Source organism: Garra rufa, chromosome 6, assembly GCF_049309525.1.
Source record: "Garra rufa chromosome 6, GarRuf1.0, whole genome shotgun sequence".
NCBI lineage: Eukaryota > Metazoa > Chordata > Actinopteri > Cypriniformes > Cyprinidae > Garra > Garra rufa.
Window position 1 is genome coordinate 3,195,882 of NC_133366.1, and position 23,181 is coordinate 3,219,062.

At 38.8% G+C, this 23,181-nt stretch overlaps 1 protein-coding gene and 1 pseudogene across 2 annotated transcripts; both read left to right on the top strand.

Annotated features, from left to right (window-relative positions):
• Positions 1 to 23,181, top strand: part of LOC141336092 (uncharacterized) — a 73,042-nt pseudogene that overhangs the window by 38,561 nt on the left and 11,300 nt on the right.
• On the top strand, positions 279 to 12,025 carry LOC141336183 (poly(A)-specific ribonuclease PARN). 2 transcript variants are annotated; one of them, XM_073841721.1, is made up of 23 exons: positions 279 to 340; positions 474 to 555; positions 633 to 693; positions 772 to 934; positions 3,649 to 3,711; positions 3,809 to 3,847; positions 3,922 to 3,964; positions 4,038 to 4,118; positions 4,188 to 4,244; positions 4,317 to 4,394; positions 4,471 to 4,514; positions 5,884 to 5,926; positions 6,001 to 6,076; positions 6,565 to 6,675; positions 7,063 to 7,132; positions 7,268 to 7,323; positions 7,425 to 7,511; positions 8,880 to 8,954; positions 9,025 to 9,181; positions 9,288 to 9,394; positions 11,201 to 11,258; positions 11,332 to 11,450; positions 11,527 to 12,025. In XM_073841721.1, exons 1-23 carry the CDS (start codon positions 279 to 281, stop codon positions 11,574 to 11,576), a joined length of 1,782 nt encoding a protein of 593 aa, XP_073697822.1. In that variant the 3' UTR covers positions 11,577 to 12,025. The 2 variants fall into 2 exon arrangements, with proteins under 2 accessions (XP_073697822.1, XP_073697823.1); XM_073841722.1 differs by having other exon boundaries at positions 11,332 to 11,411.

Below are 23,181 nucleotides of genomic sequence, written 5' to 3' on the forward strand. Positions count from 1 at the left end.
CCATTGTGTAAATTTCAAATGTACAAACTCCCTTCATAATAATTAAAAAGCTGTTGCAATCTCTCAAACTTCCATTTTAATGATTGAAGCTCTCTACAGCGCACCCTGAGTCTGTTCTTTACATTGTGTCTGCACTGTTATAATGAATGACAAACTGCACATGTAATCTGAGTGGTCATGCAGTGGCTATTACTACAGACATCATAATGGATCATTAAAGCTCAGATGAGCTGCTGTTCAGTGTGTGCTAATGCTCTCCTGGTTTCCTGCAGCACTCCATGAACTTCCTGCTCTTCCAGTTCGGCATCTGCACCTTCAGATACGACCAGAATCAATCCACGTGAGCCATCCTCCTGCTCCACATCACAGCGTTCATCTTTGTGCATTTACTGTGTCTGCTTTAATGATTTCAGTCCGTCCAGTGGTTCCGGTTCAGAACTGTAGATGTTCTAATGATGGTCTCCGTCACACAGGTACATCACTAAAGCCTTCAACTTCTACATCTTCCCCAAACCCTTCAGCCGCACGTCTCCAGACATCAAGTTCATCTGTCAGGTGAGAAACCGTTTGTGTCACTAGTTAAACCAGACTGACGCTTGTGGATCATCTTCATCATCATCCTCTTCCTCCAGAGCTCCAGAATTGATTTCCTGGCCAGTCAGGGCTTCGACTTCAACAAGGTGTTCCGCAGCGGTCAGTGAGTTTGACTTCCTGTCGTGTGATTGGTTGGTGGTGAGCGCTGTGTTTGACTGACAGCTGTGGTTGCCATAGGGATCCCATACCTGACGCAGGAGGAGGAGTCTCAGCTGAGGGAGCAGTATGAGGAGAGGCGGAGTCAGATCAATGGGGCGGGGCCTGCCTTGTACACGCCCCCCTCAGGGATGAGCGTCTGTAACGTTCCTGAAGACCAGAGAGACTTCATCAGGACAGTGGAGTGAGTCTCTCTCACACACACACACACACACACATACACACACACACACACACACACACACACACACACACACACACACACACACATCCTCTGCTCGAGTGTGTTTCCTAGTCTAGCTTTCCTAGTAACTGTATTATTTTACACTATAGATGTTGTTTAGTTCTGGTTTTGTTCCTATATTGTAAGTGTCTAAATTTGACCCTTTAATAAATGTGGTGGCTGAGATTTGAAAATCTGCAATCTGAGGGTGCAACAAAATCTAAATATTGAGAAAATTGCCTTTAGAGTTGTCCAAATGAAGTTCTTTGTAATGCATATTACTAATCAAAAATACGTTTTGATATATATTTATGATAGGAAATTTACAAAATATCTTCATGGAACATGATCTTAATATCCTAACGATTTTTGGCATAAAAAAATATAATTTTGACCCCTACAGCGTATTGTTGGCTACTGCTACAAATATACCTGTGCTTTTTAGACTGGTTTGGTGCTGCAGGGTCTCATATATCACTCTAACCACAAGAAGATGGATAAATTAGATTCAGTTTTTCTTATTCTTTTCTTTTTGGTTATTTATTCGTTTTAATTCCAGTGTTTTGTTTTATTATTTTTGTTTAATTGTGCTAATATATTTGACTGTGCTTTGGGTTATCCATGTGTTATTTGTAGTTCTATATAGGGGTGGGCGGATCAATCCTAATATCGAGAGTATCGATACTAACATCGGTATCGGATCAATACTAGCCTGCTGAGATCGAAACTTTTAGTTCTTTTTTTTTTTCCTCTACGCTTAATGCATTTAACAGTGAGTAGACGTGTATATGCTGCTGTTTTCACATCTCGTATGCAAACATTGCTGCTACACTGTTTTGTTGTCATGCCATCACGTGACTCCAAGCGTAAGCGGATACTTTTAGCTAAAGCGAGATATGGAACGGTACAAATTTGCTTCTGTGGCAACTCCACCAACTTAACCACATTATTTTTCAATGCAGAAGTAAGCTTTTTTTCTGTGAATGTACAAGATGTTTGCTTCATTAGGCAAAGTAGGGACATAATGAGAAATAACACTGTAATAAACGGATAAAACTGTTTGTGCTATCCACCCTGTGTGTTTATAAGTAAGACAATACATTAAAATAATATGGTTAGAAACGCCAGACCCATTAAATTTGGCCTTTTTATACAGTATCACTGTCTTTAACCATTAAGCCACTAAACGTTTTCATTATAAATGGGTTTTCTATCAAAGGAAACACTTAACATGCATGCACTTTGTGTTCATATCCTGGGGTGCTTGCCTGCACTTCATTTGCATCATCAGTATACTGGGTTTAGCCTTTTAATATTACTTTTTTTTTTTTTTAATACATTAAGCCACGTTAAGTTTTTGTTTAGAAGTTATTGTTTATTACATTTACATTTAGACATTTAGCAGACGCTTTTATCCAAAACGACTTACAAAAGAGAACCCGGAAGCAAACAGAATCAACAAAAGAGCAATAACATGCAAGTGCTATGACAAGTCTCATTTAGCCTAACGCAGTGCATATATAGCAAGGGGTTTTAAATTAGATAGACAGACAGAATGAAAAGGAAAGCTAGTGCAAGTCTAAAATGTATTTTTTTTATTAAGAATATAATTAGAATAGAGAGTGCTAATGAGTCAAATAAATACAATACAATATAATATTTTAGTCATATCAACATTAGTTATTGTTAATACACAAAGTGTAATTGGTCATTTAAGTTTGTTTTTGAAAGGGGAAAAAGTATCGGTGTCTGCATCAGCAATATTGACCCTGTTCTTAATTGAAACGATTAAAAATAGTTTTTATTATTGGAAGTCAGGCTAGAAATCTAGATAAAGTGTGATTCTTCGCTTAAAAACACGTAAAACAGAAACTTAAATTTGTTGTTTTTACTTTCACTGAAATGGTTTAAAATTAGTAAAGTAGTAAAACAGAAATAAATAAAAAAATGTGACCCTGGAGCACAAAACCAGTCTTAAGTCGCTGGGGTATATTTGTAGCAATAGCCAAAAATACATTGCATGGGTCAAAATTATTGATTTTTCTTTTATGCCAAAAATCATTAGGAAATTAAGTAAAGATCATGTTCCATGAAGATTTTTTGTAAAATTCCTACTATAAATATATCAAAATGTAATTTTTGATTAGTAATATGCATTAAGAACTTTAATTTGGACAACTTTAAAGGTGATTTTTCTCAGTATTTAGATTTTTTTTTTTTTTTGCACTTTCAGATTCCAGATTTTCAAATAAATGTATCTCGGCCAAATATTGTCCTATCCTAACAAACCATACATCAATAGAAAGCTTATTTATTGAGCTTTCATATGATGTATCTATCTCAGTTTTGTAAAATTTAACCTGATGACTGGTTTTGTGGTCCAGGGTCACATATAGAAATGTTAAAAGTGACAAAAGCACATAGCCATTACTAAAACTTAGACTAAAAAATATACAAATTAGAGCTTGTTCAAAAAAGTAATCAGTGCTGAAATAACAGTAATGCATTTAATTTGATTTGAGATCAGAAGTAGTAATGGAGTTTAGATGTGCATTCACACTACAGCTGTATTATATACTGTAGTGAGTGAGGATCATTATGGGAATCAGCAGCTGGATGAGGAGGAGGATGATGATGATGATGATGATGATGATGATGATGATGCTGTGTTGCAGGCAGAAGGTTGAAGCTCTACTGAAGAACTCAGAGCAGACTCTGGATCTGGAGCCCTGCACCGGGTCAGAAACACACTCCTGCTGTTGACCTCATTCAAACACAAGTGTGTCATAGAGATCTGACCTGAATATAAGTTTAATTATTGTCTGTGTGTTTCAGCTTTCAGAGGAAGCTCATCTATCAGACACTCAACTCAAAGTAAGTCTGTCTCTTCTGTGTGAGTGTGTGTTATGAGCTGTGTCTTCATGTGTCTGGTGTTTCCTGTGTTTCAGGTATTCTAAAGGTCTTCATGTGGAGACGCTGGAGACTGAGAAGGTACAAACACACTCACTAATGCACATTATATCTTCATCATCAGACTCTGATCATCTGTCTGTGTGTGTTGCAGAAGGAGCGGTTCATTCAGATCAGTAAGGTGGATGAAGAGGAGAGGAGGAGGAGGGAGCAGCAGAAGCAGCAGAGAGAGCAGGTGTGTGTGGTTCGGTCACATGATCTCTGCTGAGTGATGTGATTGGCTGACAGTGTGTGTGTGTTCCAGGAGGAGCTGAATGACGCTGTGGGCTTCTCCAGGGTTATCAGAGCCATCTCTAAATCTGTGAGTCTCACACACTTGCTCTTAATATTCAGGTATGAACCGTCCAGATCTGATCATGTGTGTCTGGCGCAGGGTAAACTGGTGGTGGGTCACAACATGCTGCTGGACGTCATGCACACCATCAATCAGTTCTGTGGGCCGCTGCCTGAGGTAACGTGACACACACTAGAGGATTGTGGGATATGTGATGTGTCTCAGTCTGATGAGCTGTGTGTGTGTGTTACAGGAACTGGATGACTTTAAGGAAGTGGCCATGTCTGTGTTTCCCAGGTAAACTCGCATCTCTGTTCACGTGTGTGAGATATATTGTCTGCGATAATATCGTAATTATTGTTTTAATGTGTGATTTGACATTACCGAATATTCAAGTCTATAAGTGAGGTTAAACTAGTGCATGTGCGCATGATTCAGGCTATTAAAATGCATTTGGAATGATCGCATCTAAAGATTTAATTATATAATTTCATATGACATCACATGAAGAGAGCCATTTTTTCTTAAAATCATTATGGTTACAAATGTGTTGCTGCTTTAATACAAAAGTTCAGTAAACGAGGTCAATTAAGGGATGTTTTAGATGCTATATTGCCCGTTTTTGCTCCATTTCGCCAACAAAAATCATTCCAAACACAGCCACAGCACTGTTTAGTGTCTCAGAGCAACTTGACTGTGTTCCTGAATAAATCAACTGTTTGAATGATTCGGTTCAATCGCTATGACTCGCTTATTAATAGTGACATGTTGCCTCCTGCTGGCGGGTTTAATTTCACCTTTAAAGTACCTTTTAATTTTTAAATAATTTCAAATATCGTTCTTAAACATTGTTTAAAATATCAAAACTGTTTATGCATTTGTTACTGCAGCTTAAAGCTTTTGTCTCTCCAAACTGCATTAAACTGTGTGTAAATGCTTCTAAATGCTGCTTCAGATGCAATTTCTGCAAAGATCAATTTAGTTGATACTGATTTTTACTGATACTGAGTTAGTGTTATTATTATTATTATTATGATTGATTGCATGCAAGAATTTGACTAAAAAGTGATGCACACTTGGAAAAAAATGGCTTTATAAACACTGCAAAAAATACTTTTCTTACTTGGATTTTTGTCTTGCTTCCAGTCGAAATATCTAATAATTCTTAAATCAAGAAGGATTTTCTAGACAAGAAGAAAAAAGTCTAGTTTTCAGAAAGAACAAGTCAAAATTGATTTTTTTTTTATTTATTTTTTTTCCAAAGCAAGCAAAATCTGTCAATGAGGTAAGCAAAATATTTCAAACAGAAAACAAGATTTTTTTTTGTTTTATTTTGAGCAAAAACAAGACTATTTTTACTCGTCTAGAAAATCCTTCTTGATTTTAAAATTAAGACTTTGACCAGAAACGGGAAAACAAAATCTAAGAAAAGCATTTTTTGTAGTGAAGGTAAAAATGCCCATAAAAGGAAAAAAAACTTTAATTACTTTCTATCACTGCTGACCACACAGAGTATAATAATATTAAAAACTTTAGGAGTCAGCTGTCCACGTCCTTAAAATATCTGCACAATCACACACTCTGCAAAATATCAACTAATTATAGTTATCAATAAAATCCCAGAAATATTGCTTATTATTTATCTTTCTCTTTCTCTGTGTTTCAGGCTGTTAGACACCAAGCTGATGGCGTCCACGCAGCCCTTCAAGGTGGGTTGTGTTTTATTATAGATCTGCAGCTATGTGTTTAATGAGTGTGTATTTAATGTGTGTTTGTGTGACAGGAGATCATCAGCAACACATCACTGGCTGAACTGCACAGACAGCTGAGAGAGAAACCCTTTAAATCACCCACCACCGGTACACAAACACACTCAGACTATTACTGCACTCCAAAGGCAAAGCGCAGTAACTGCACATTTGGTCTAAGTTGAGCTAATGCTTAAAATGGACTTTGTGACAACAGTTTTGTCTTGTGGCAAAGTCTCCTGGTTTAATTTTGTCCCATTTCAGAGAAACAAGTGTCAATGTTTGACTAGCTGGTGTAAAAACTTTAAAGGCATTTTTCTCAGTTTCAGTGTTGGCGTAGTTACTGCACTTTGCCTTTGGAGGGCATTAAACACACAAACCCCTATTCAGACTCAGACTTGCACACACACACACTCACTCAGGGTCAAACACTCATTCATACTGACTCACATATTCAGACTCATGTCACGCCTGTCACTCTCCAACCTCGTGTGTGTGTGTGTGTGTGTGGTGTGTGTGGTGTGTGTGGTGTGTGTGGGTGTGTGTGTGTGTGTGTGTGTGTGTGTGTGTGTGTGTGTGTGTGTGTGTGTGGTGTTCAGAGTGTCCTGAGGGCCTCCGGAGTTACGACACATCCACAGAGCAGCTTCATGAAGCCGGTTATGACGCCTTCATCACTGGACTGTGCTTCATCTCCATGGCAAACTACCTGGGTGAGTGTGTGCGTGCAGCGATCTTCTTGTGGAAGTTTTTTCCCGTAGGAATCTTATTAAAGTCTTATGAAGAATTAAGAGAGTCATGAAACTCATGAAGCAACTAAAAAGCACATATGATCAATTAACGACCTCAAAACTTACAGTAGATCTGTCTCTTTAAGGGTTTGTAAGTTATTTCTTGAAGGAAATAAATGAGATTTTTTTTTTTTTTACTCCATGAACAAGACGTGTTCTGTGTGATCAGCTGGTCTTGTTCAGGAGAGTGACTGTTGTTAGTATCTCATGTGTGAGTTACAGCAGCTTCAGATCTAATCCTCCAATCAGATCTCAGTCTGAATTGTTAGAAACTGTTATTTTTTTCCATGTTTGTCTCTTTTCTCTCAGGGTCTTTTCTCACTCCTCCTAAGAGTCACATTGCTGCTCGCTCCAAACTCCTTGAACCCTTCTACAACAAGTGAGCCTCTCACTCTCACTCTCTCACTCACTCACTCACTCACTCTCTCACACACACACACACACACACACACACACACACACACACACACACTTGTCTGAATCTCCATCTCATGAGTTCATGTGTGTTTTCTAGATTATTCCTGATGAGGGTGATTGACATTCCCTATCTGAACATGAGTGGACCTGACCGTAAGAGAGAGACACTCTCATTATACTCCATAAACATGCTGTGTGTGTCATTCATATAGTTTTACACAGGCAGTTATCAAACGGTTTGTGTGTGTGTTCAGTGCAGCCCAAGAGAGATCATGTCCTGTACGTCACCTTCCCTAAAGAGTGGAAGACCAGCGACCTCTACCAGCTCTTCAGCGCCTTCGGTAACACAAACACGCATATATATCCAATTATTCATACTCTTGACAAATTCTGACTTGGTTACTTTTATTCTGCCAGCAAGTTGGACGTCTCCCAGAAGATAAGACGTTGTACAAGAGGCATCATTGTGGAAAAAAATATTACTCATCTTTTTACATTTGAACAAAGTGGCATGTCCAGAATTATTCATACCCTTCTCAATCAATAGAAAAGCCTTTATTGGCTATTACACCAGTCAAACGCTTCCTATAATTGCAGACCAGCTTTCTGCATGTGTCCACTGGTGTTTTTGCCCTTTCATCTTTAGCCATGAGCTTCAACTCTTTCAGGTTGGAGGATCTCCTTGCCATCACCTTGATCTTTAGCTCTTCCACAGATTCTCAATTGGATTTAAGTCAGGACTCTTGCTGGACCACTGCAAAACGTTCATGTTTCTGTCTGCTAACCATTTCTTCAGCACTTTTGCTGTGTGTTTTGGGTCATTGTCGTGCAGAAACGTTCACTGGTGCCCAAGGCCAAATTTCTCTGCAGACTGCCTGATGTAGTTGTTGTTGAATTTGTGTATTGTTCCTTTTTCATGGTGCCGTTTACTGTGATTAGGTTCCCTGCTCCACCGGCTCAAAAACACCCCCAAAACATTAGGTTCCCAGCACCATGTCTGACAGTGGGGATGGTGTTCTTAGGGTTGAAGGCTTCTCCTTTTTTACACCAAATAAAGGCTACATCATTGTGGCCAAACAATTCAAATTTTCTTTCATCTGACCATAAAACAGAAGACCAGAAGTCGTCGTCTTTGTCCAGATGAGCATTTGCAAAGGCCAAGTGGGCTTGTGTGTGCCTTATCAGGAGAAGCGGTGTCCTCTTTAGTCTGCATCTGTGGTCTTATAGCCCTTTCCTGATTGTGAGCAGCTCAATGCGCAGCCGCAGGTCCTCAGTGAGCTCCTTTGTCTTAGCTATGACTGTCCACAAACCAACAGCAGAGAGCTTCTGTTTTTCACCTGTTGAGTTGATTAAAACAGCTGTTCCCGATGAATCAGGGTCATTAGGATGCTTTAGAACAGCTTGGACTATTTGGAATGGTATAGAACTTTGGATTTTCCTGTCGACTGTGACGTTTGCAAAGGGTATGAATAATTTTGGACATGCCATTTTTTGTTCAAATGTAAATAAAAGCTGAGAAATATTGTCTTCCACAATGATACATCTTGTCTTTTGGGAGAAGCCTGTGTCATTTCCAGTCAAAAAAAAAACTTGCTGGTTGAATAAAAGTAACTAAGTGTGAATAATTTCGGGCTTGACTGTGTATATACACTCTCACTGTCTTATCTCTCAGTGTCTGGTCAGTAAGTGTTCATCTGTGTTTGTCTCAGGGAACATCCAGGTGTCGTGGATCGATGACATGTCAGCATTCGTGTGTCTCAGTCAGACGGAGCAGGTTCAGATAGGTAAGACTCTCAGACTGCTTCGGTTTCAGTATGAGCCGATCTTCTGCTAACGTCTGCTGTCCGTGTGCAGCCGTGAACACCAGCCGCTACGCCGAGAGCTACCGCATCCAGACCTACGCCGAATACCTGCAGTCCAGACAGAAGAACACTCACACCAGCAGGAAGTGGGCTGACGACGGTTGGGCGGATACTTCCTACAGCGCCGCCGCCTCCTCAGGCTACAGCCGGTGAGTCCAGCGAGTCCTTCAGTCACGTGACACCAATCAAACCGTCATGTGACTGTGTGTGTGTGTGTGTGTGTGTGTGTGTGTGTGTGTGTGTGTGTGTGTTCAGGCTGCATGTGGTCAAGAGGAGCATCAGTCCGTCTCTAGAGGAGCAGAATCATAATGCAGACAGTAGCTGGACAAACTACAGCGGCATCAAGAAGATCAAGACTGACGGTCAGTGTCTGCATTCACACCGATGACCATAACGGCTCCATTTCAACACTATAACTAGAGTACACTATCACTATATTCGTGTCCACACAAACAAAAAACATGCCAATTATAGTATAGCTGCAAGCAGAAATTAAGGCGCCAAGCACAAAGGCAGCAAGATAAGTCATGCCAACATGGCTAGCAGCATCAGAACAACTGCATCAACGAGCAATTGCAGTTTGGCATCTTTCCAGGAAATTGGATGCGTTAAATGTAAACAGTTTCATATTGATACAAAATTGCTAACTTTTATGTGAGCATGTTCTGAAGATGATCCGAGTCAAATTTGGTGGAAATTGGACCAATGGTCTAGGAGGAGTTCCAAAAAATGGCAGACAGGTAGCTTGGCTGACTATGGCAATATTGCTGTTTATGTTCTCTGCATTATAAGCAAAAAAGGCCATTCTTGATATTTCTGAAACTATGCAAGTGGCCTCAGGTCATGGTTATGAAACACAAAGTGTGGTCTATGCCAAACCGTTGCAGAGATATAGCCTCAGATCCATTTTTGCATGCGTGGTTTGACGAATCAACTTGAGTTCCATAAGTTTTTGCCAGCATGGTCTGAAGATGATCTGAGCCAATTTTTGTGAAAATTAGACGAATCCTTTAAGATGAGTTCAAAGTAGTTTTTACAAACTATTAGAAATGTGGAGAAAAATAAACCTCACAATTTATAAATTTTCTTGTTGTTTTGACTCCACATGATTTAAGGATTCAGAAAAAAAAATCCCTTCTAGACTTTATGGTTTAGAAGTTATTAGCATAAATGTTTGAAACTTTGGACAGTTGGTGGCGCTAGAGAGTTGGAGACTTCAAACTTGCTGTGGTTAATGTTGAGACAGTCCTCTATCAGTGTGCCAAATTACACCATTTTCCTGCAAGTGGTTCTATGGGCTGCCATAGACTCGAGAGCGGAAGAAAAAAAAGAAATGGAAGAATTTAAGCTGCGAGCAGTGATGTAAGGCCCCTCGCACCCGGGCTCACCGCCGACCAGTGACTTTAGGAAACCAGCGAACAGTGGGCAATATATGCTTTTAATATAGTAAATATAGGAGGAATGTCCAAGTCATTTATATGTGCCAAACTTCCTGCTATTAGCTGGTGGTGCTATGCATATAACTGAATATTGGCCTTTAGGTGTCTTCAGGCCAGGACTCTTACCAAATTTGCGAAGTTTGGGGCTTTAGATTAGACTCACCAAATTTGGTGTTGATCTGAATAAATCTCTAGGCCTAAAAATAACTGACTTCCTGTTGGGTTTTAGATTTTGCTTCAAGAGGCTTTTTTGTAGGTATTAGTGTGTTACATGTGTGTAACTATTTTCGTGCATGTATGTGAATCACAGCTGAAAGCGCACCGCTGAATGTGTAAAGGTGGCGCTACCGAGCCGTTTTGCCACACCCACTTCTGAAACCCATATCAGACAAATTTGTCAGGGCAGATGTGTTTTGGGGCATGTTTAGTTTTATTTTGGAGAATAATAATGATAAAGCAATTCCAATAGGGTCCTCACGCCAACGGTGCTCGGGCCCTAATGAGAAATCTAACGGATACAAGAGGTCCCTTTGCACCTTCTGTGCTTGGCCCCTAATTGGTGTACACACCAAAGGACAATAAAAATTGACCAACGGATAGTTATTACTGATGATTGCTGTGTATTAGCATCCACACAAATAAATGAATTGAGCATTTAATAAAACTTCACTGTAACCATAATTCCTCTGGCTGTCTTAAAGCTCGATTAAATGTTACTTTTTGTCACAGGAAGCTGTTCGCAGACGTACGCTGACGTGGCTGGCTCCTGTGATTGGCCCAGACTGCAGTAAGTGCCCCGCCCCCTTAACTCACTCTCACTCGCATGATGTCATGACTCTGATTGGCTGTTGTTTGTTCAGGCCTGATGAAGGAGGAGCCTCTGTGAGTCCGGTGCAGGAGGAGGCGGAGCCCGAGGAGTCTTCAGCCAATCAGAGTCAAGGTAAAAGGGGCCGCAGGCACAAGAAGAGGAAGTCAGACGGTGAGCGTTTACATTGAGGTACGGCGCGTAACTCTTCCGCTGAACTCAAGTGTTTGATTGTTTTTCTGTCTCGCAGCTTCTGAAACGACGCCACCGGTGCTCTTCGACGTTCCTCAGGTTTGGTAGCGAAAGCTCTGTGGCTGATCCGAAACCTCGCTCGATCTGAGTTTAATCGACAGCCAATCGGAAGACTGCACTTATCTCCTGACGCCCGGCGTGTGTCGTCTGTGACCTCTCCTCACGTGGCCCAAGTTCAGAGTGTTTTAAAGGTGCTGAAGTTACTGAGCCATTTCCTGTCCGAGTGTGAGCGTGTGTGTCCTGTAGTATTTTAACGTGGTTCCCAGAGCGTTCCCTCATTTTAAGTGTCGACGTGTCCTGCAGGTTTATTTATTCCTTATGAGGGTGTGTTTGTCCTTAGTTCCTTCAGATTAACTTTGAGAGAAAAAAGAAAATGTTAAAGAATGTCTGATAATGCCATCACGAATGACCTGTTCATATCCTTGTATTTTTTTTTGTATGAAATGTCAAATGTTCCCTTTTCCAGGGGAGATGAAATTAAAGAGTCTTTCTTAGTACGTCTGTGTTGGGCTGTTCATTCAAACTCAACTGAGAGTGATTAAATCCATTTTTGCATGCACAGTTTGACAAATCAACTTTTTGGCAGCATGGTCTGAAGATGATCTGAGCCAATTTTTGTGAAAATCAGACAAAATGTCTAAGATGAATTCGAAAAGTAGATTTTACAAACTATTAAAAATATGGAGAAAAATAAACCTTAGAATTTGTTGTTGTTTTGACTCAAAAGGAAGGATTTTTTTTTTTTTTTAATGGTTCAAAAGTTTTGCATAAACATAACTTCTAAGTGAGTTAGAGACTCCAAACTTGCTATGGTTAATGTGAAAGGATAACTATTGCCTAAATGCAACCTGGGCTGTTTTTTGTACTGTAAACGAGACAAACTTCTATCTAAAAGCATAAATACGACAAACGAGCCGTTTTTGAGATTGACCGTGATTTAGTTTTGTGGTCAATGGGAGTACTAGGGGCATAAATTTGAGCGCATGAAACTTTTGTTCGAAGTATCGCCTGGGTCTCTACTCATGAACTTAAGCATTGAGAACATTGTGTACACAGAGTTTACTAAAAAGAAATGTTTCCAACTCACTTTCACTGTTTGGGTTTCCGCTCACGGCCGTCTTGCCAGTCAAGAAGTGTCGAAGTGTTGCATTTTGGCAATAGTTAGCCTTTAATGGTTGATTGAATGATTCACCTTGCTGTATTCAGATCATTCTGATCATCAGTATTCATTCATAATTTTATTTTTATTTTTTTAAAATGGAATAATACATTTAATTTATTTAAATTTTACCTAAAAATCCTATTATTTCCAGTCTTCACTCTGTAATGTATTTTGCACGAGGATTCAATGGAATTTCCATTTGGCGCTCAAAATTCAAATGTCCTGTCAACAGATCGCTCGGTTTAACGGCATGTTAAAGGATGTTCTCCATCCTTCCTTGTAATAATTCGTGTCCCTGTGGAGCCTTGTTCTGTCTTGTTTTGTGTTGTTACAGTTCCTGCCCTGTCCTGTCCCCGCCCACTGGTTCCCTTGCCTGCAATCTGGGCTACGTCAGAGTGTGAAGCCCAAGTATCTGAGCTCAGCTCTAAGGTGCTTTGCTCTGTTCTCACCACCTGCCAGGCCTTGCCACTCCCTCTGCTGCTAAAGTATTCTGCCAGTGGATGTCTGAGGCTGTTCCAGTGGTTCCCCTAGCTGTCTCTGTTTACTGTATTCCTGATCTTGTTTTACCTGGGCACCTCACTATCCTCTTGTATCAATCTGTTTGTCAATAAATCCCTTGTCATTCACTCTGCGATTGGGTCCTCCTTCCAGAACCCTGACACAGTAAGCTTTCGTTTCTCTTAATTTAATTGTTTGTAAAGTCTTTTTTTTATGATTCAGGCCTTGCTGACATCCACAATTTACATGTTACATTTAGCTACTAAATTAATACATTTAAACAATAAATGGTTATAGAAAGCTGAGACTTTTTTATTTCATTAGCTCAACGTTACTTAAACTAAAAATGTGTTTCTGGGTCAAGGTAAATCAAAATGATCTAGACTCCTGTTGTGAATTACCTGCAGTTTTTTAAATAGCTATATTCATAGCTGTGTGCAATTTAATATAATTTGTCATTTTATATAATTTGATGGGCTCTGATGTTCATTTCAACTTTTAATATTAATGTAACTTGAGAGGGTTATAGTTTTCGGCATTAGTTGAGAGTTTTAACCTTGAAAAAATAGTCTTTGCCATCAGTGGATATTGAATCAAATCAGTTCAATTTAACAATCGAATTGAAATCTCTTTGTGCCTCTTATGCTCATTACACACACAAAAGATTGGATAAAATAATCAACAAAAGCATTTGTGAAATAGGACTGCTCCTCATATATGATTATTTCTGTTTTTTTTGTGTGTTTATGGTGTGTAACTGAGAGTGGAAATGCAAATATTAATATGAACTTATGAAAAATCAAACAGATGAGGTCAAATAATTTTTTTGCATAATCATATTATTTTGTGATTTTTAATAAATCATCTTTATTGCTGCAGCATGTGTTTTGGACATCTTTCCGGCATGAAAAGCTTCATTAAATTCAACTCCAGGAATTAGGTCATGGATTGCATTTTATAAAATGATACAAGAATAAAACACAGAAGCATAAGCTATATATTGTGTCCAGCGTGTCTGAGGAGCTGCTGGATTCAGAGCCACAGGAAGTAGGAGAGCAGATAACAGCAGAGGAACAGGAAGCTGTGCTTGACGCTCTTGGCGTCGTTATGCACGACTCTCTGGTTGACACTTTTAGCATCGTTATACGGGACTTTCTGCTGGACTCTTTTTTGGTTATATGCGATTCGACTGGTGACGCTCTTAGCATCATTATACGTGAGTCTCTTGGTGACACTGGTGCGCATGAAGCTCCGGATGATGCTCTGGGTGACGCTTTGGTCAGCATTATTTATGAAGCCTTGGGTGACGGCCTGGGTGTCCTCACCATTACACAGGTCCCCCTCACAACACGAGAGATTCTGGATAAAGGAACACTTTAGAGCGCCACACATATATTTAGAGGCACAGCCTTTTACCAGCATGGACAGGCCTTTGATGGACACTGATGAAAAGAAAGAAAACAAAGGTTTAGTCAGTCTGAGTTTGAATATGTGAAACGTATCAAATGTTTAATACAACTAAAAATAAGACTTTCTGGTGTCTTTCAGCTGGCAGTCAAAAAAAGTGGTGTTTTTCATTGATATTAATGTACTATATTTTAAGTTGTTAAATTGTTCTTAAATTTGTTATATAAATATATATATATATATATATAAATTTGTTATATATATATATATATATATATATATATATATATATATATATATATATATATATATATATGTATACATGTTTGTCATACTTTAATTTTTCAGATCATCAAACAAATTCAAATATTAATCAAAGATAACACAAGTAAACAAAACATGCAGTTTCTAAATGAGGTTTTTTATTATGAAGGAAAAACAAAATCCAAACCCACATGGCCCTGTGTAAAAAAGTGTTTGCCCCCTAAACGTAATAACTGGTTGAGCCACCCTTAGCAGCAACAACTGCAATCAAGCATTTGCCATACATAGTCTGTTACCGCACTGTGCAGGAGATTTCAGCCACATTGGAGGGTTTTCCAGCATGAACCGCCTTTTTCAGGTCAGGTCTTTGACTAGTCCACTCCAAAGTCTGCATTTAGTTTTTTTCTTCAGCCATTCAGAGGTGGATTTGCTGGTGTGTTTTGGATCATTGTCCTGCAGAACCCAAGTTTGCTTCAGCTTGAGATCACAAACAGATGGCTGGACGTTGTCCTTCAGGTTTTTTGGTAGACAGCAGAATTCATGGTTTCATTTATCACAGCAAGTCTTCCAGATCCAGTAGCAGAAGAACAGCCCCAGACCATCATCACACTATCATCACCATATTTTACTGTTGGGAGGATGTTCTTTTTCTGAAATGCTGTGTTACTTTTACTCCAGATGTAATGGGACACACACCTTCCAAATAGTTTAACTTTTGTCTCGTCAGTCCACAGAGTATATTCCCAAAGGTCTTGGGGATCATCAAGATGTGTTCTGGCAAAACTGAGACGAGCCTTTATGTTCTTTTTGCTCAGCAGCGGTTTTCATCTTGGAACTCTGCCATGCAGACCATTTTTGCCCAGTCTCTTTCTTATGTTGGAGTCATGAACACTGACCTTAACTGAGGCAAGACACTTTTTCACACAGGGCCATGTGGGTTTGGATTTTGTTTTCCCTTCATAAAAAACCCTTCATTTAAAAACTGCTTGTTGTGTTTACTTGTGTTATCTTTGATTAATATTTAAATTTGCTTGATGATCAGAAACATTAAAGTGTGACAAACATGCAAAAAAAAAAAAAGAAAAGTCAGGAAGATGGCCAACACTTTTTCACACCACTGTATATATATATATTAGTATTTTAGTTACTTTTATGGTACTTAATCATATTTTTGGATTAGTTTTGATACATTAATGACCTGTTAACCAGTTTTTGAGTATAGAAAATTAAATTTCCAACTTAAACTTACTATTTTACAAAATTACTATTTGAAAATTTCACATTAAATATGTATTTCCCAAAATATGTTTAACTTTAATATTGTAAGGAATTCAACACCATAAATCTGTAGCTGTTTTCCAAATTTGAGGTTGATTTCACAAAAAAAGTTTTTGTTTGGGTACAATCATTTTTGAATAGTGTGAATATTTGTTTCAGGACAATTTAACCTTTTTGGATCATGTCCATGATTTTGTGTGTTTAAATAAGCAGGCCCAAAACCTTCAAGTTTTGTACAATTTCAAAAAAAGGTACCAAAACAGAACACCAAAGGGTTAATGATCAAGAGGGGCCCCATTAATGACTTTAGTCTTTAGCGGATTCTCACTTGTTGTTGTAATACAGCGGTCTTCTGTCCCTGAACAGCTGACGGTGTTCGAGCAGTCCTGCCCTTCGCAGTAGTAGCATGTCCTTCCATTGGGAGCGCTGGTTCGGGGATCTGCAGGAGGAAAAAACAAGTAATATACAAAAGAGGACTGGACAATACTTCAGTTTTAACATATATCGTGGTATTTTTTTTTCCAGTAACAGTGTACCATTATGAAATCACCTGAAGACTCAGACTCACTTAATAAGGTTAATAATAAAACACTACTAGTCAAAGGTTTGGACACACTTCCCCATTAAAGTATATAGTGTATATCTAACATTTACTAAAACATTGGCTGATTATTCTTAGGGGCTGGAAAAAAACTGCTTCAGATAAATATGGATAAATATCTTTACCGAAGAAGCATGGAAACGTGCGACTGGTTTAAACACAAGCGCTGACTAGAGCCGTAACGCAGTGTAAATAAGCGGATATCCAAGCATTGATGACAAGATTTGAGAGAGGCGTTTCAGTTTGTGCAATTTGATAGGCATAATTAATGTAATGCATATTGAAATATCAGAAATGTGTTTGAAAATCATATGAAGGCTAAATACAAGTAAAACAATAGTTTAGTTTTTTGACGATAAGACACATAGAAGTTTAATGAGTGTTGATTTTAAAGACAGGAGAGCACAATACCTGGAGCATCTCTGTAGTTACAAAGACGAGTGCCGCAGCAGGAAAACGTCTGCTTGAATGTGCCATAGTTGAAGGAACTGTCCTGACACTCTTCAATGCATTCATGTTGCTTTATTTTCATAGGAGTGTCACCTAAAAACAAGAATGGTACAGGAAACAATGTTTTGAAGTGTGTTTATGAATATGTCACATTAGAAAAAGAAAAAAAAAGAGTATTTTTTTCATGCATCATCTCATATCCGGGAAAAAAAATGTGCACAATTTTATTTGAATTTAATACAAATTGTATTACTTTCAGAACTATCAGAACATTCTGTGATCGGATTGGTTAATTTCCACCAGAAAATAGTAGCACTGTTTCAGCTCCAGTCAATTATAGCAGCATCTCCATCGGTCAAATCAGCTTTCATTCCATTATATTGGACTTACCTATTTGTATTATGGCTGTTGCACTCATGCACTTGGAAAATCCCACGGGACAAATGACTGGTCTCTTCACACAATAATCCCCCACACCCCTGCAGTCGTAACACCAGTTTGAGTCTTGTGTCGGTCTGAATTTGTGCTCTGAAGCATTGCTACTGCTGCAAGCGCTGCTGATCTGAGCGCCTGCAGCCAACAGAATGAACAGAAGCAGAACTCTGGAGATCTGCAGATCCATCTTTGATCAGGAAGTGAATGAAGTGTCTGTTTCAGCACACATTTTATAGCTGCTCAGAAAGGGGTGGGTCTTCATTAGAAAATTAAAGTTTAACAGAAAGACGATAAAAAGGCAAGATAGTTTATACTTTTGAGTTTGCACCATTAACTTGTCAGTTAATGACAAAGTCAAGCTTAAAAGCTTAAAAGGGAATCAGTCTATTTCTATATGTAAGGGTTGTATAGGTATAACCTACTAACAGTTCATAAAATTATTATTTGTCAGAATTATCATGTTCAATGAACCCCTTATACATGAAATGTTCTTAAACAGTAACATCACATTCATTTATGCTTTAGAATTTAACACAAAATCTTTCAGCTGCATCAAACTAGCTCAAACCTCCAAAAACCGGAAGCCGATATAGGTCAAGGCAGGTTAAATAACTTCAACTAGTTGTAGAGAGCTTGGGAAAAAGAAGAGATTTAAGTGTGAGTTTAGTCAACGGTGTGCAGACCTTTGGAGCAGACAGACTTCAGTTTGAGATGCAACCATCAATCAGCTAGAGATGAGGGAAAGTTATTGAGAAATCAGAGCAAGATTAGTTTCCATGCTCTTTTCTCGTCTTCTCTGTTTTTCGTTCAAACCATCCCTTTAGAATTTAGTCCATAATCTATAATAACACTTCCTCCAGTGTAAAAGTCCATCTCCTGTTGTCTCTCACATCAAAATCCAGCCACATTTTTGTTTAGAGCTGTTTTGGACTGTAAGATTTCTCTCCTGAGTAAGACCAGATGATTTCTTATTGAAAAAAGCAATGAATAGAATGAACTATTTCAAGATTATTGCAAGAACTCATGTAGTGTGCTTTGAGAACAGTATGATGTAAGTATATAGTTCTGAGTGATGAATGTTTTTATGTAGTGTTTGGTGTGTGATAGTGTAAGTCTGCAACAGTTAAGACATATACTCTTTTTCATTGTGCTTGGTTTTGCAAAGCTTAGTGACAAAGGGGTCTGAGAAAGAATTGTGGTGTTCTGTTTCTAGTTTGTTTCTGTTGATCTTTTATAAACTCTTTTATCTGTTGAGTTTAGATGAGAGCTTTCATTCTCAAGAACGTTTTCATGACATGGAGGTGTGAATGTGGTCTCGACGTGCGATGTGTTTCAGCGGTTGTGTGGGTTTGAGTTCATCAGAAAACAAACGTGCTTCTCGTAAATCTTGTGAACACACTGCAAAAATGCTTTTCTTACTTAGATTTTTTTTGTCTTGTTTCTAGCCAAAATATCAAAAAATCCTTAAATGAAGAAGGATTTTCTAGACGACGAGTAAAAATCACTTTCTTGTTTTCAGACAAAACAATTCAAAATAAAGTGAGTTTTTGCTTAGAACAAGCCAAAATAGTCTGCCAATGGGGTAAGAAAAATTATCTTGTTTTCTGTTTGAAATAATATTTTTTTAATTACCCCATTGGCAGATTATTTAGCTTGTTTTAAGCAAAAATTTACAAAAAAGTAATGTTTTACTTGTCTAGAAAATCATTTGATATTTTGGCTGGAAACAAGACAAGAAAAGCATTTTTTGCAGTGCAAATGTTAAAAGTTGTAAATGCAAACATTCCAACATTTATGCTTATCTCATCATCCAGTTTAGAAATCAGTATCTGAAAGTCGAAAAGACATGTGACTTGTGTTGTTGGATAAGCTATTGTTATATTATTTAGTAATATTTTCTAAATCAGTGTACATAACATGGCAGATGCGTAGAAGATACAAGAATAATCAGTTTGTTTCAGTTTGGATTGTCTGTCCTGGTTCCTGTTTCAGTGGGTTTTAGTTTCTCATCTGTTCCCTTTTCTGTTGATTATCAATCCCTAGTAAACCCTTGATTTCTCACTTTAGTGTTCATTGTCTGTGCTGACGTGGCATTGCCTTATTTCTCCTAATTCATGTAAATGACTTTGAATTCATTCTGCTTTGTGTGTTTGAGGATAGTGTTATATAAGATTTTATATTTGCCTGTTTGGTCTTGCGGAGGTTCTTCATCGATCAGTGCATCGCTGCTCATGTTGATATGCAGTGACACGAGAGGGCCTTGAGAAATGAGGCAAAGTCCCTCTGCGGGTTTGAGGTTTTTCTTCTGTTCCTGCAGTGAACCTCAATATATTTCCCATGTGCATTTGATGTACACAGTTTCTGGGTTAAAGGCACATGTGGAACAACATTTATCCTAGATAAGAAGCACCATGAGTTTAGTCATTTTGTTATATTAACATAGTATTTAGTAAAGCCAAGCCACTTCTACATATCATTTGTAGTTGTTTATGGATGTTTATTCTTAAAATGTAAATGCAAAACAATAACGAGGACTCTTTGCACAGCTTGTGATTTTTCACATCATGTTTCCATTACACCTGGTTATGTGTGGTTTAGATGTGGGATGTGTGTGTAGCCAGAAAAGATCAGTGTTACGCGGCCCAATACTGTCCCAGCCCCTCTTCTGAACTAATTTACTGGCACATTTAAATCATTTTAATGATAGGTTTATTTGAACAGTGAGAGACAGAATAACAATAAAAATCCAGAAAAATGCATTTCAAAAAAGTTATAAATTGATTTGCGAAACATGACTTAGTACTTGGTGACAAAACCCTTGTTGGCAATCACAGAGGTCAGACGTTGCTTGTAGTTGTCCAGCAGGTTTGCACACATCTCAGGAGGGATTTTGTCCCACTCCTCTTTGCAGATCCTCTCCAAGTCATTAAGGTTTGGAGGCTGACGTTTGACAACACGAACCTTCAGCTTCCTCCACAGATTTTCTGTGGGATTAAGGTCTGGAGACTGGCTAGAGAACTCCAGGACCTTCATGTGCTTCTTCTTGAGACACTCCTTTTGTTGCCTTGGCTGTGTGTTTTGGGTCATTGTCCATGATCCATTTTCATGGTTCTTACTTAAGATGTCCCCCATCCATCGTCCCTTTGATGCGGTGCAGTTGTCCTGTCCCCTTAGCAGAAAAACACCCCTAAAGTATAATGCTTCCAGCTCTATGTTTAACGGTGGGGATGGTGTTCTTAGGGATCATAAGCAGCATTCCTCCTCCTCCAAACATGGCGAGTTGAGTTGATGCCAAAGGGCTGGATTTGGGTCTGATCTGACCACAACACTTTCACCCAGTTCTCCTCTGAATCATTCAGATGTTGATTGGCAAACTTCAGACGGCTGTACATGTGCTTTCTTGAGCAGGATTTCAGTCCTTCACGGCGTAGTGTGTTACCAATTGTTTTCTTGGTGACTATGGTTCCAGCTGCATTGAGATCATTGACGAGATCCTCCAGTGTAGTTCTGGGCTGATTCCTCATCGTTCTCATGATCATTGAAACTCCACGAGGGTGAGATCTCACATGAAGCCCCAGGCCGAGGGAGATCGACAGTTATTTAGTGTTTCTTCCATTTGTGAATAATCACACCAACGGTTGTGTCCTTCTAACCAAGCTGCTTGATGATGGTCTTGTAGCCCATTCCAGTCTTGTGTAGCTCTACAATCTTGTCCCTGACATCCTTGGACAGCTCTTTGGTCTTGGTCATGGTGGAGAGTTTGGAATCTGATTGATTGATTTCTGTGGACAGGTGTCTTTTATACCTGTATAAAAGACACCAGGAAGCCATAAATCTTGCTGATTGATATGGGATCAAATACTTGTTTCACTCATTAAAATGCAAATCAACTTATTAGTTTTTAAATGTTTTTCTGGATTTTTTTTTGTTGTTATTCTGTCTCACTGTTCAAATAAAACTTCAAATTTTTGTGCAAAAAACTTTATTAATATTGTAAATAAACCTTAAGAAACATTAAAATAATAACACAAAAATCCATGTCTTGACTCGTTTAAGTGACAGCAGTTTTCTTTGGTTCTCCTGAGCCCATGTGGCTATACAGTAGTCAACATTTGAAGTGGATCAAAAAAAGTTCATCAAAGTTCTCATAGGACAAGAACGGGTATTATTTTAGTTTTAGGACAACTGATAAAAGGTTTTGATCCACTTCAATTGATGACTACTGTAACAGTTTCTCATGCCATCTGAGGCTCAAAAGTCACATTCAGGAGTTTTCTCTGTACAAACTGACATTTATCTGGATTCCCTGAATCTTTTCACAACATGTGACAATGGACCACAAAAAAACAGTCATAAGGGTCAATAAAAATAAATAAAAAAGCTGAATTGATGTATATTTTGTTAGGACAGGACAATATTTGCCTGAGATACCACTATTTGAAAATCTGCAATCTGAGGGTGAAAAAAAATCTAAATATTGAGAAAATCACCTTTTGTCACGCATCAGTCAATAGGCTTGTTTGAGATGCGCCTAGCCTCGCCTGAAATGTAGGTGAGAGTAGGCAGCTGCAGTGAGAGAGGAGTGAAATAAGCGCAGTCGAGACGGACAGTTCTGAGCTTTGGAAGCGGAACAGATACCTACGAGATCAAAGGCGGATATCGCGTTATTCACAATCACCTGCTGTGTTGCTGATAAACATGATATAATTTAAGTTCTATTGCTTTTATATGAAAATAAATACGATCAACAAAACACTCAAAGTGCCTGCTTTTTAATTCCATACTAAAGGCGTATTTATCATCCATTTTTACTTTAGTACAAACGTGTATTTTATATTTTTATAGTAATATGACAACAATCACAAATCACACACAGAGATCGCACTGTCATAGTGTTTGGGAATATTCATGCAGAATTTAAACACATAACCACATGATATTAGATAAAAAAAAAAAAACATTTTAGAAAAGAACGCAACATCACAGTTGTTTGAACCAATGAGCATGAAGATGTGTCGTCAGCCAGTCGCTTCCCATCGTGCTTTTGGTCAGCGCAGCCGGTGAAAAGCTACTGCGCCCGACTGCTCAATCCGACACAGACGCCTCGCCATCGCGAGAGTTTTTAGGCACACGTCAGCACGATGTCAGAGCAAGTCGGACGTAACTCGGACACTTTTCTAACCGGCATGCATCTTGCGTTGATCACCGGTGATCGATTCTGCGCAGATTTTGCTCATCTCAAACGAGCCTAGTCTCAGTCAGTCTCAGCTCATCATCACTAATCACTGTCACCTGCACTCCATCAATCACGCGCACCTGCAAGCTATCACAATGCACTATAAGAGCCCTCAGAACACTCCACTCTTGGTCCGGGCTCGTTGCTGCGAAAGCGGACTACTCTACTCTCCTTCGTGGATTCTATAGGTTATCTACAAATACTTTCCTGTAGTGATGGGAAAATGAAGCTTTTCGAAGCACTGATGCTTTCCCCTCAACTGTATTGTAAAAAGGTTCATTACTCGAAGCTTTTCAACACGTTGCACACTAATGACATCTTG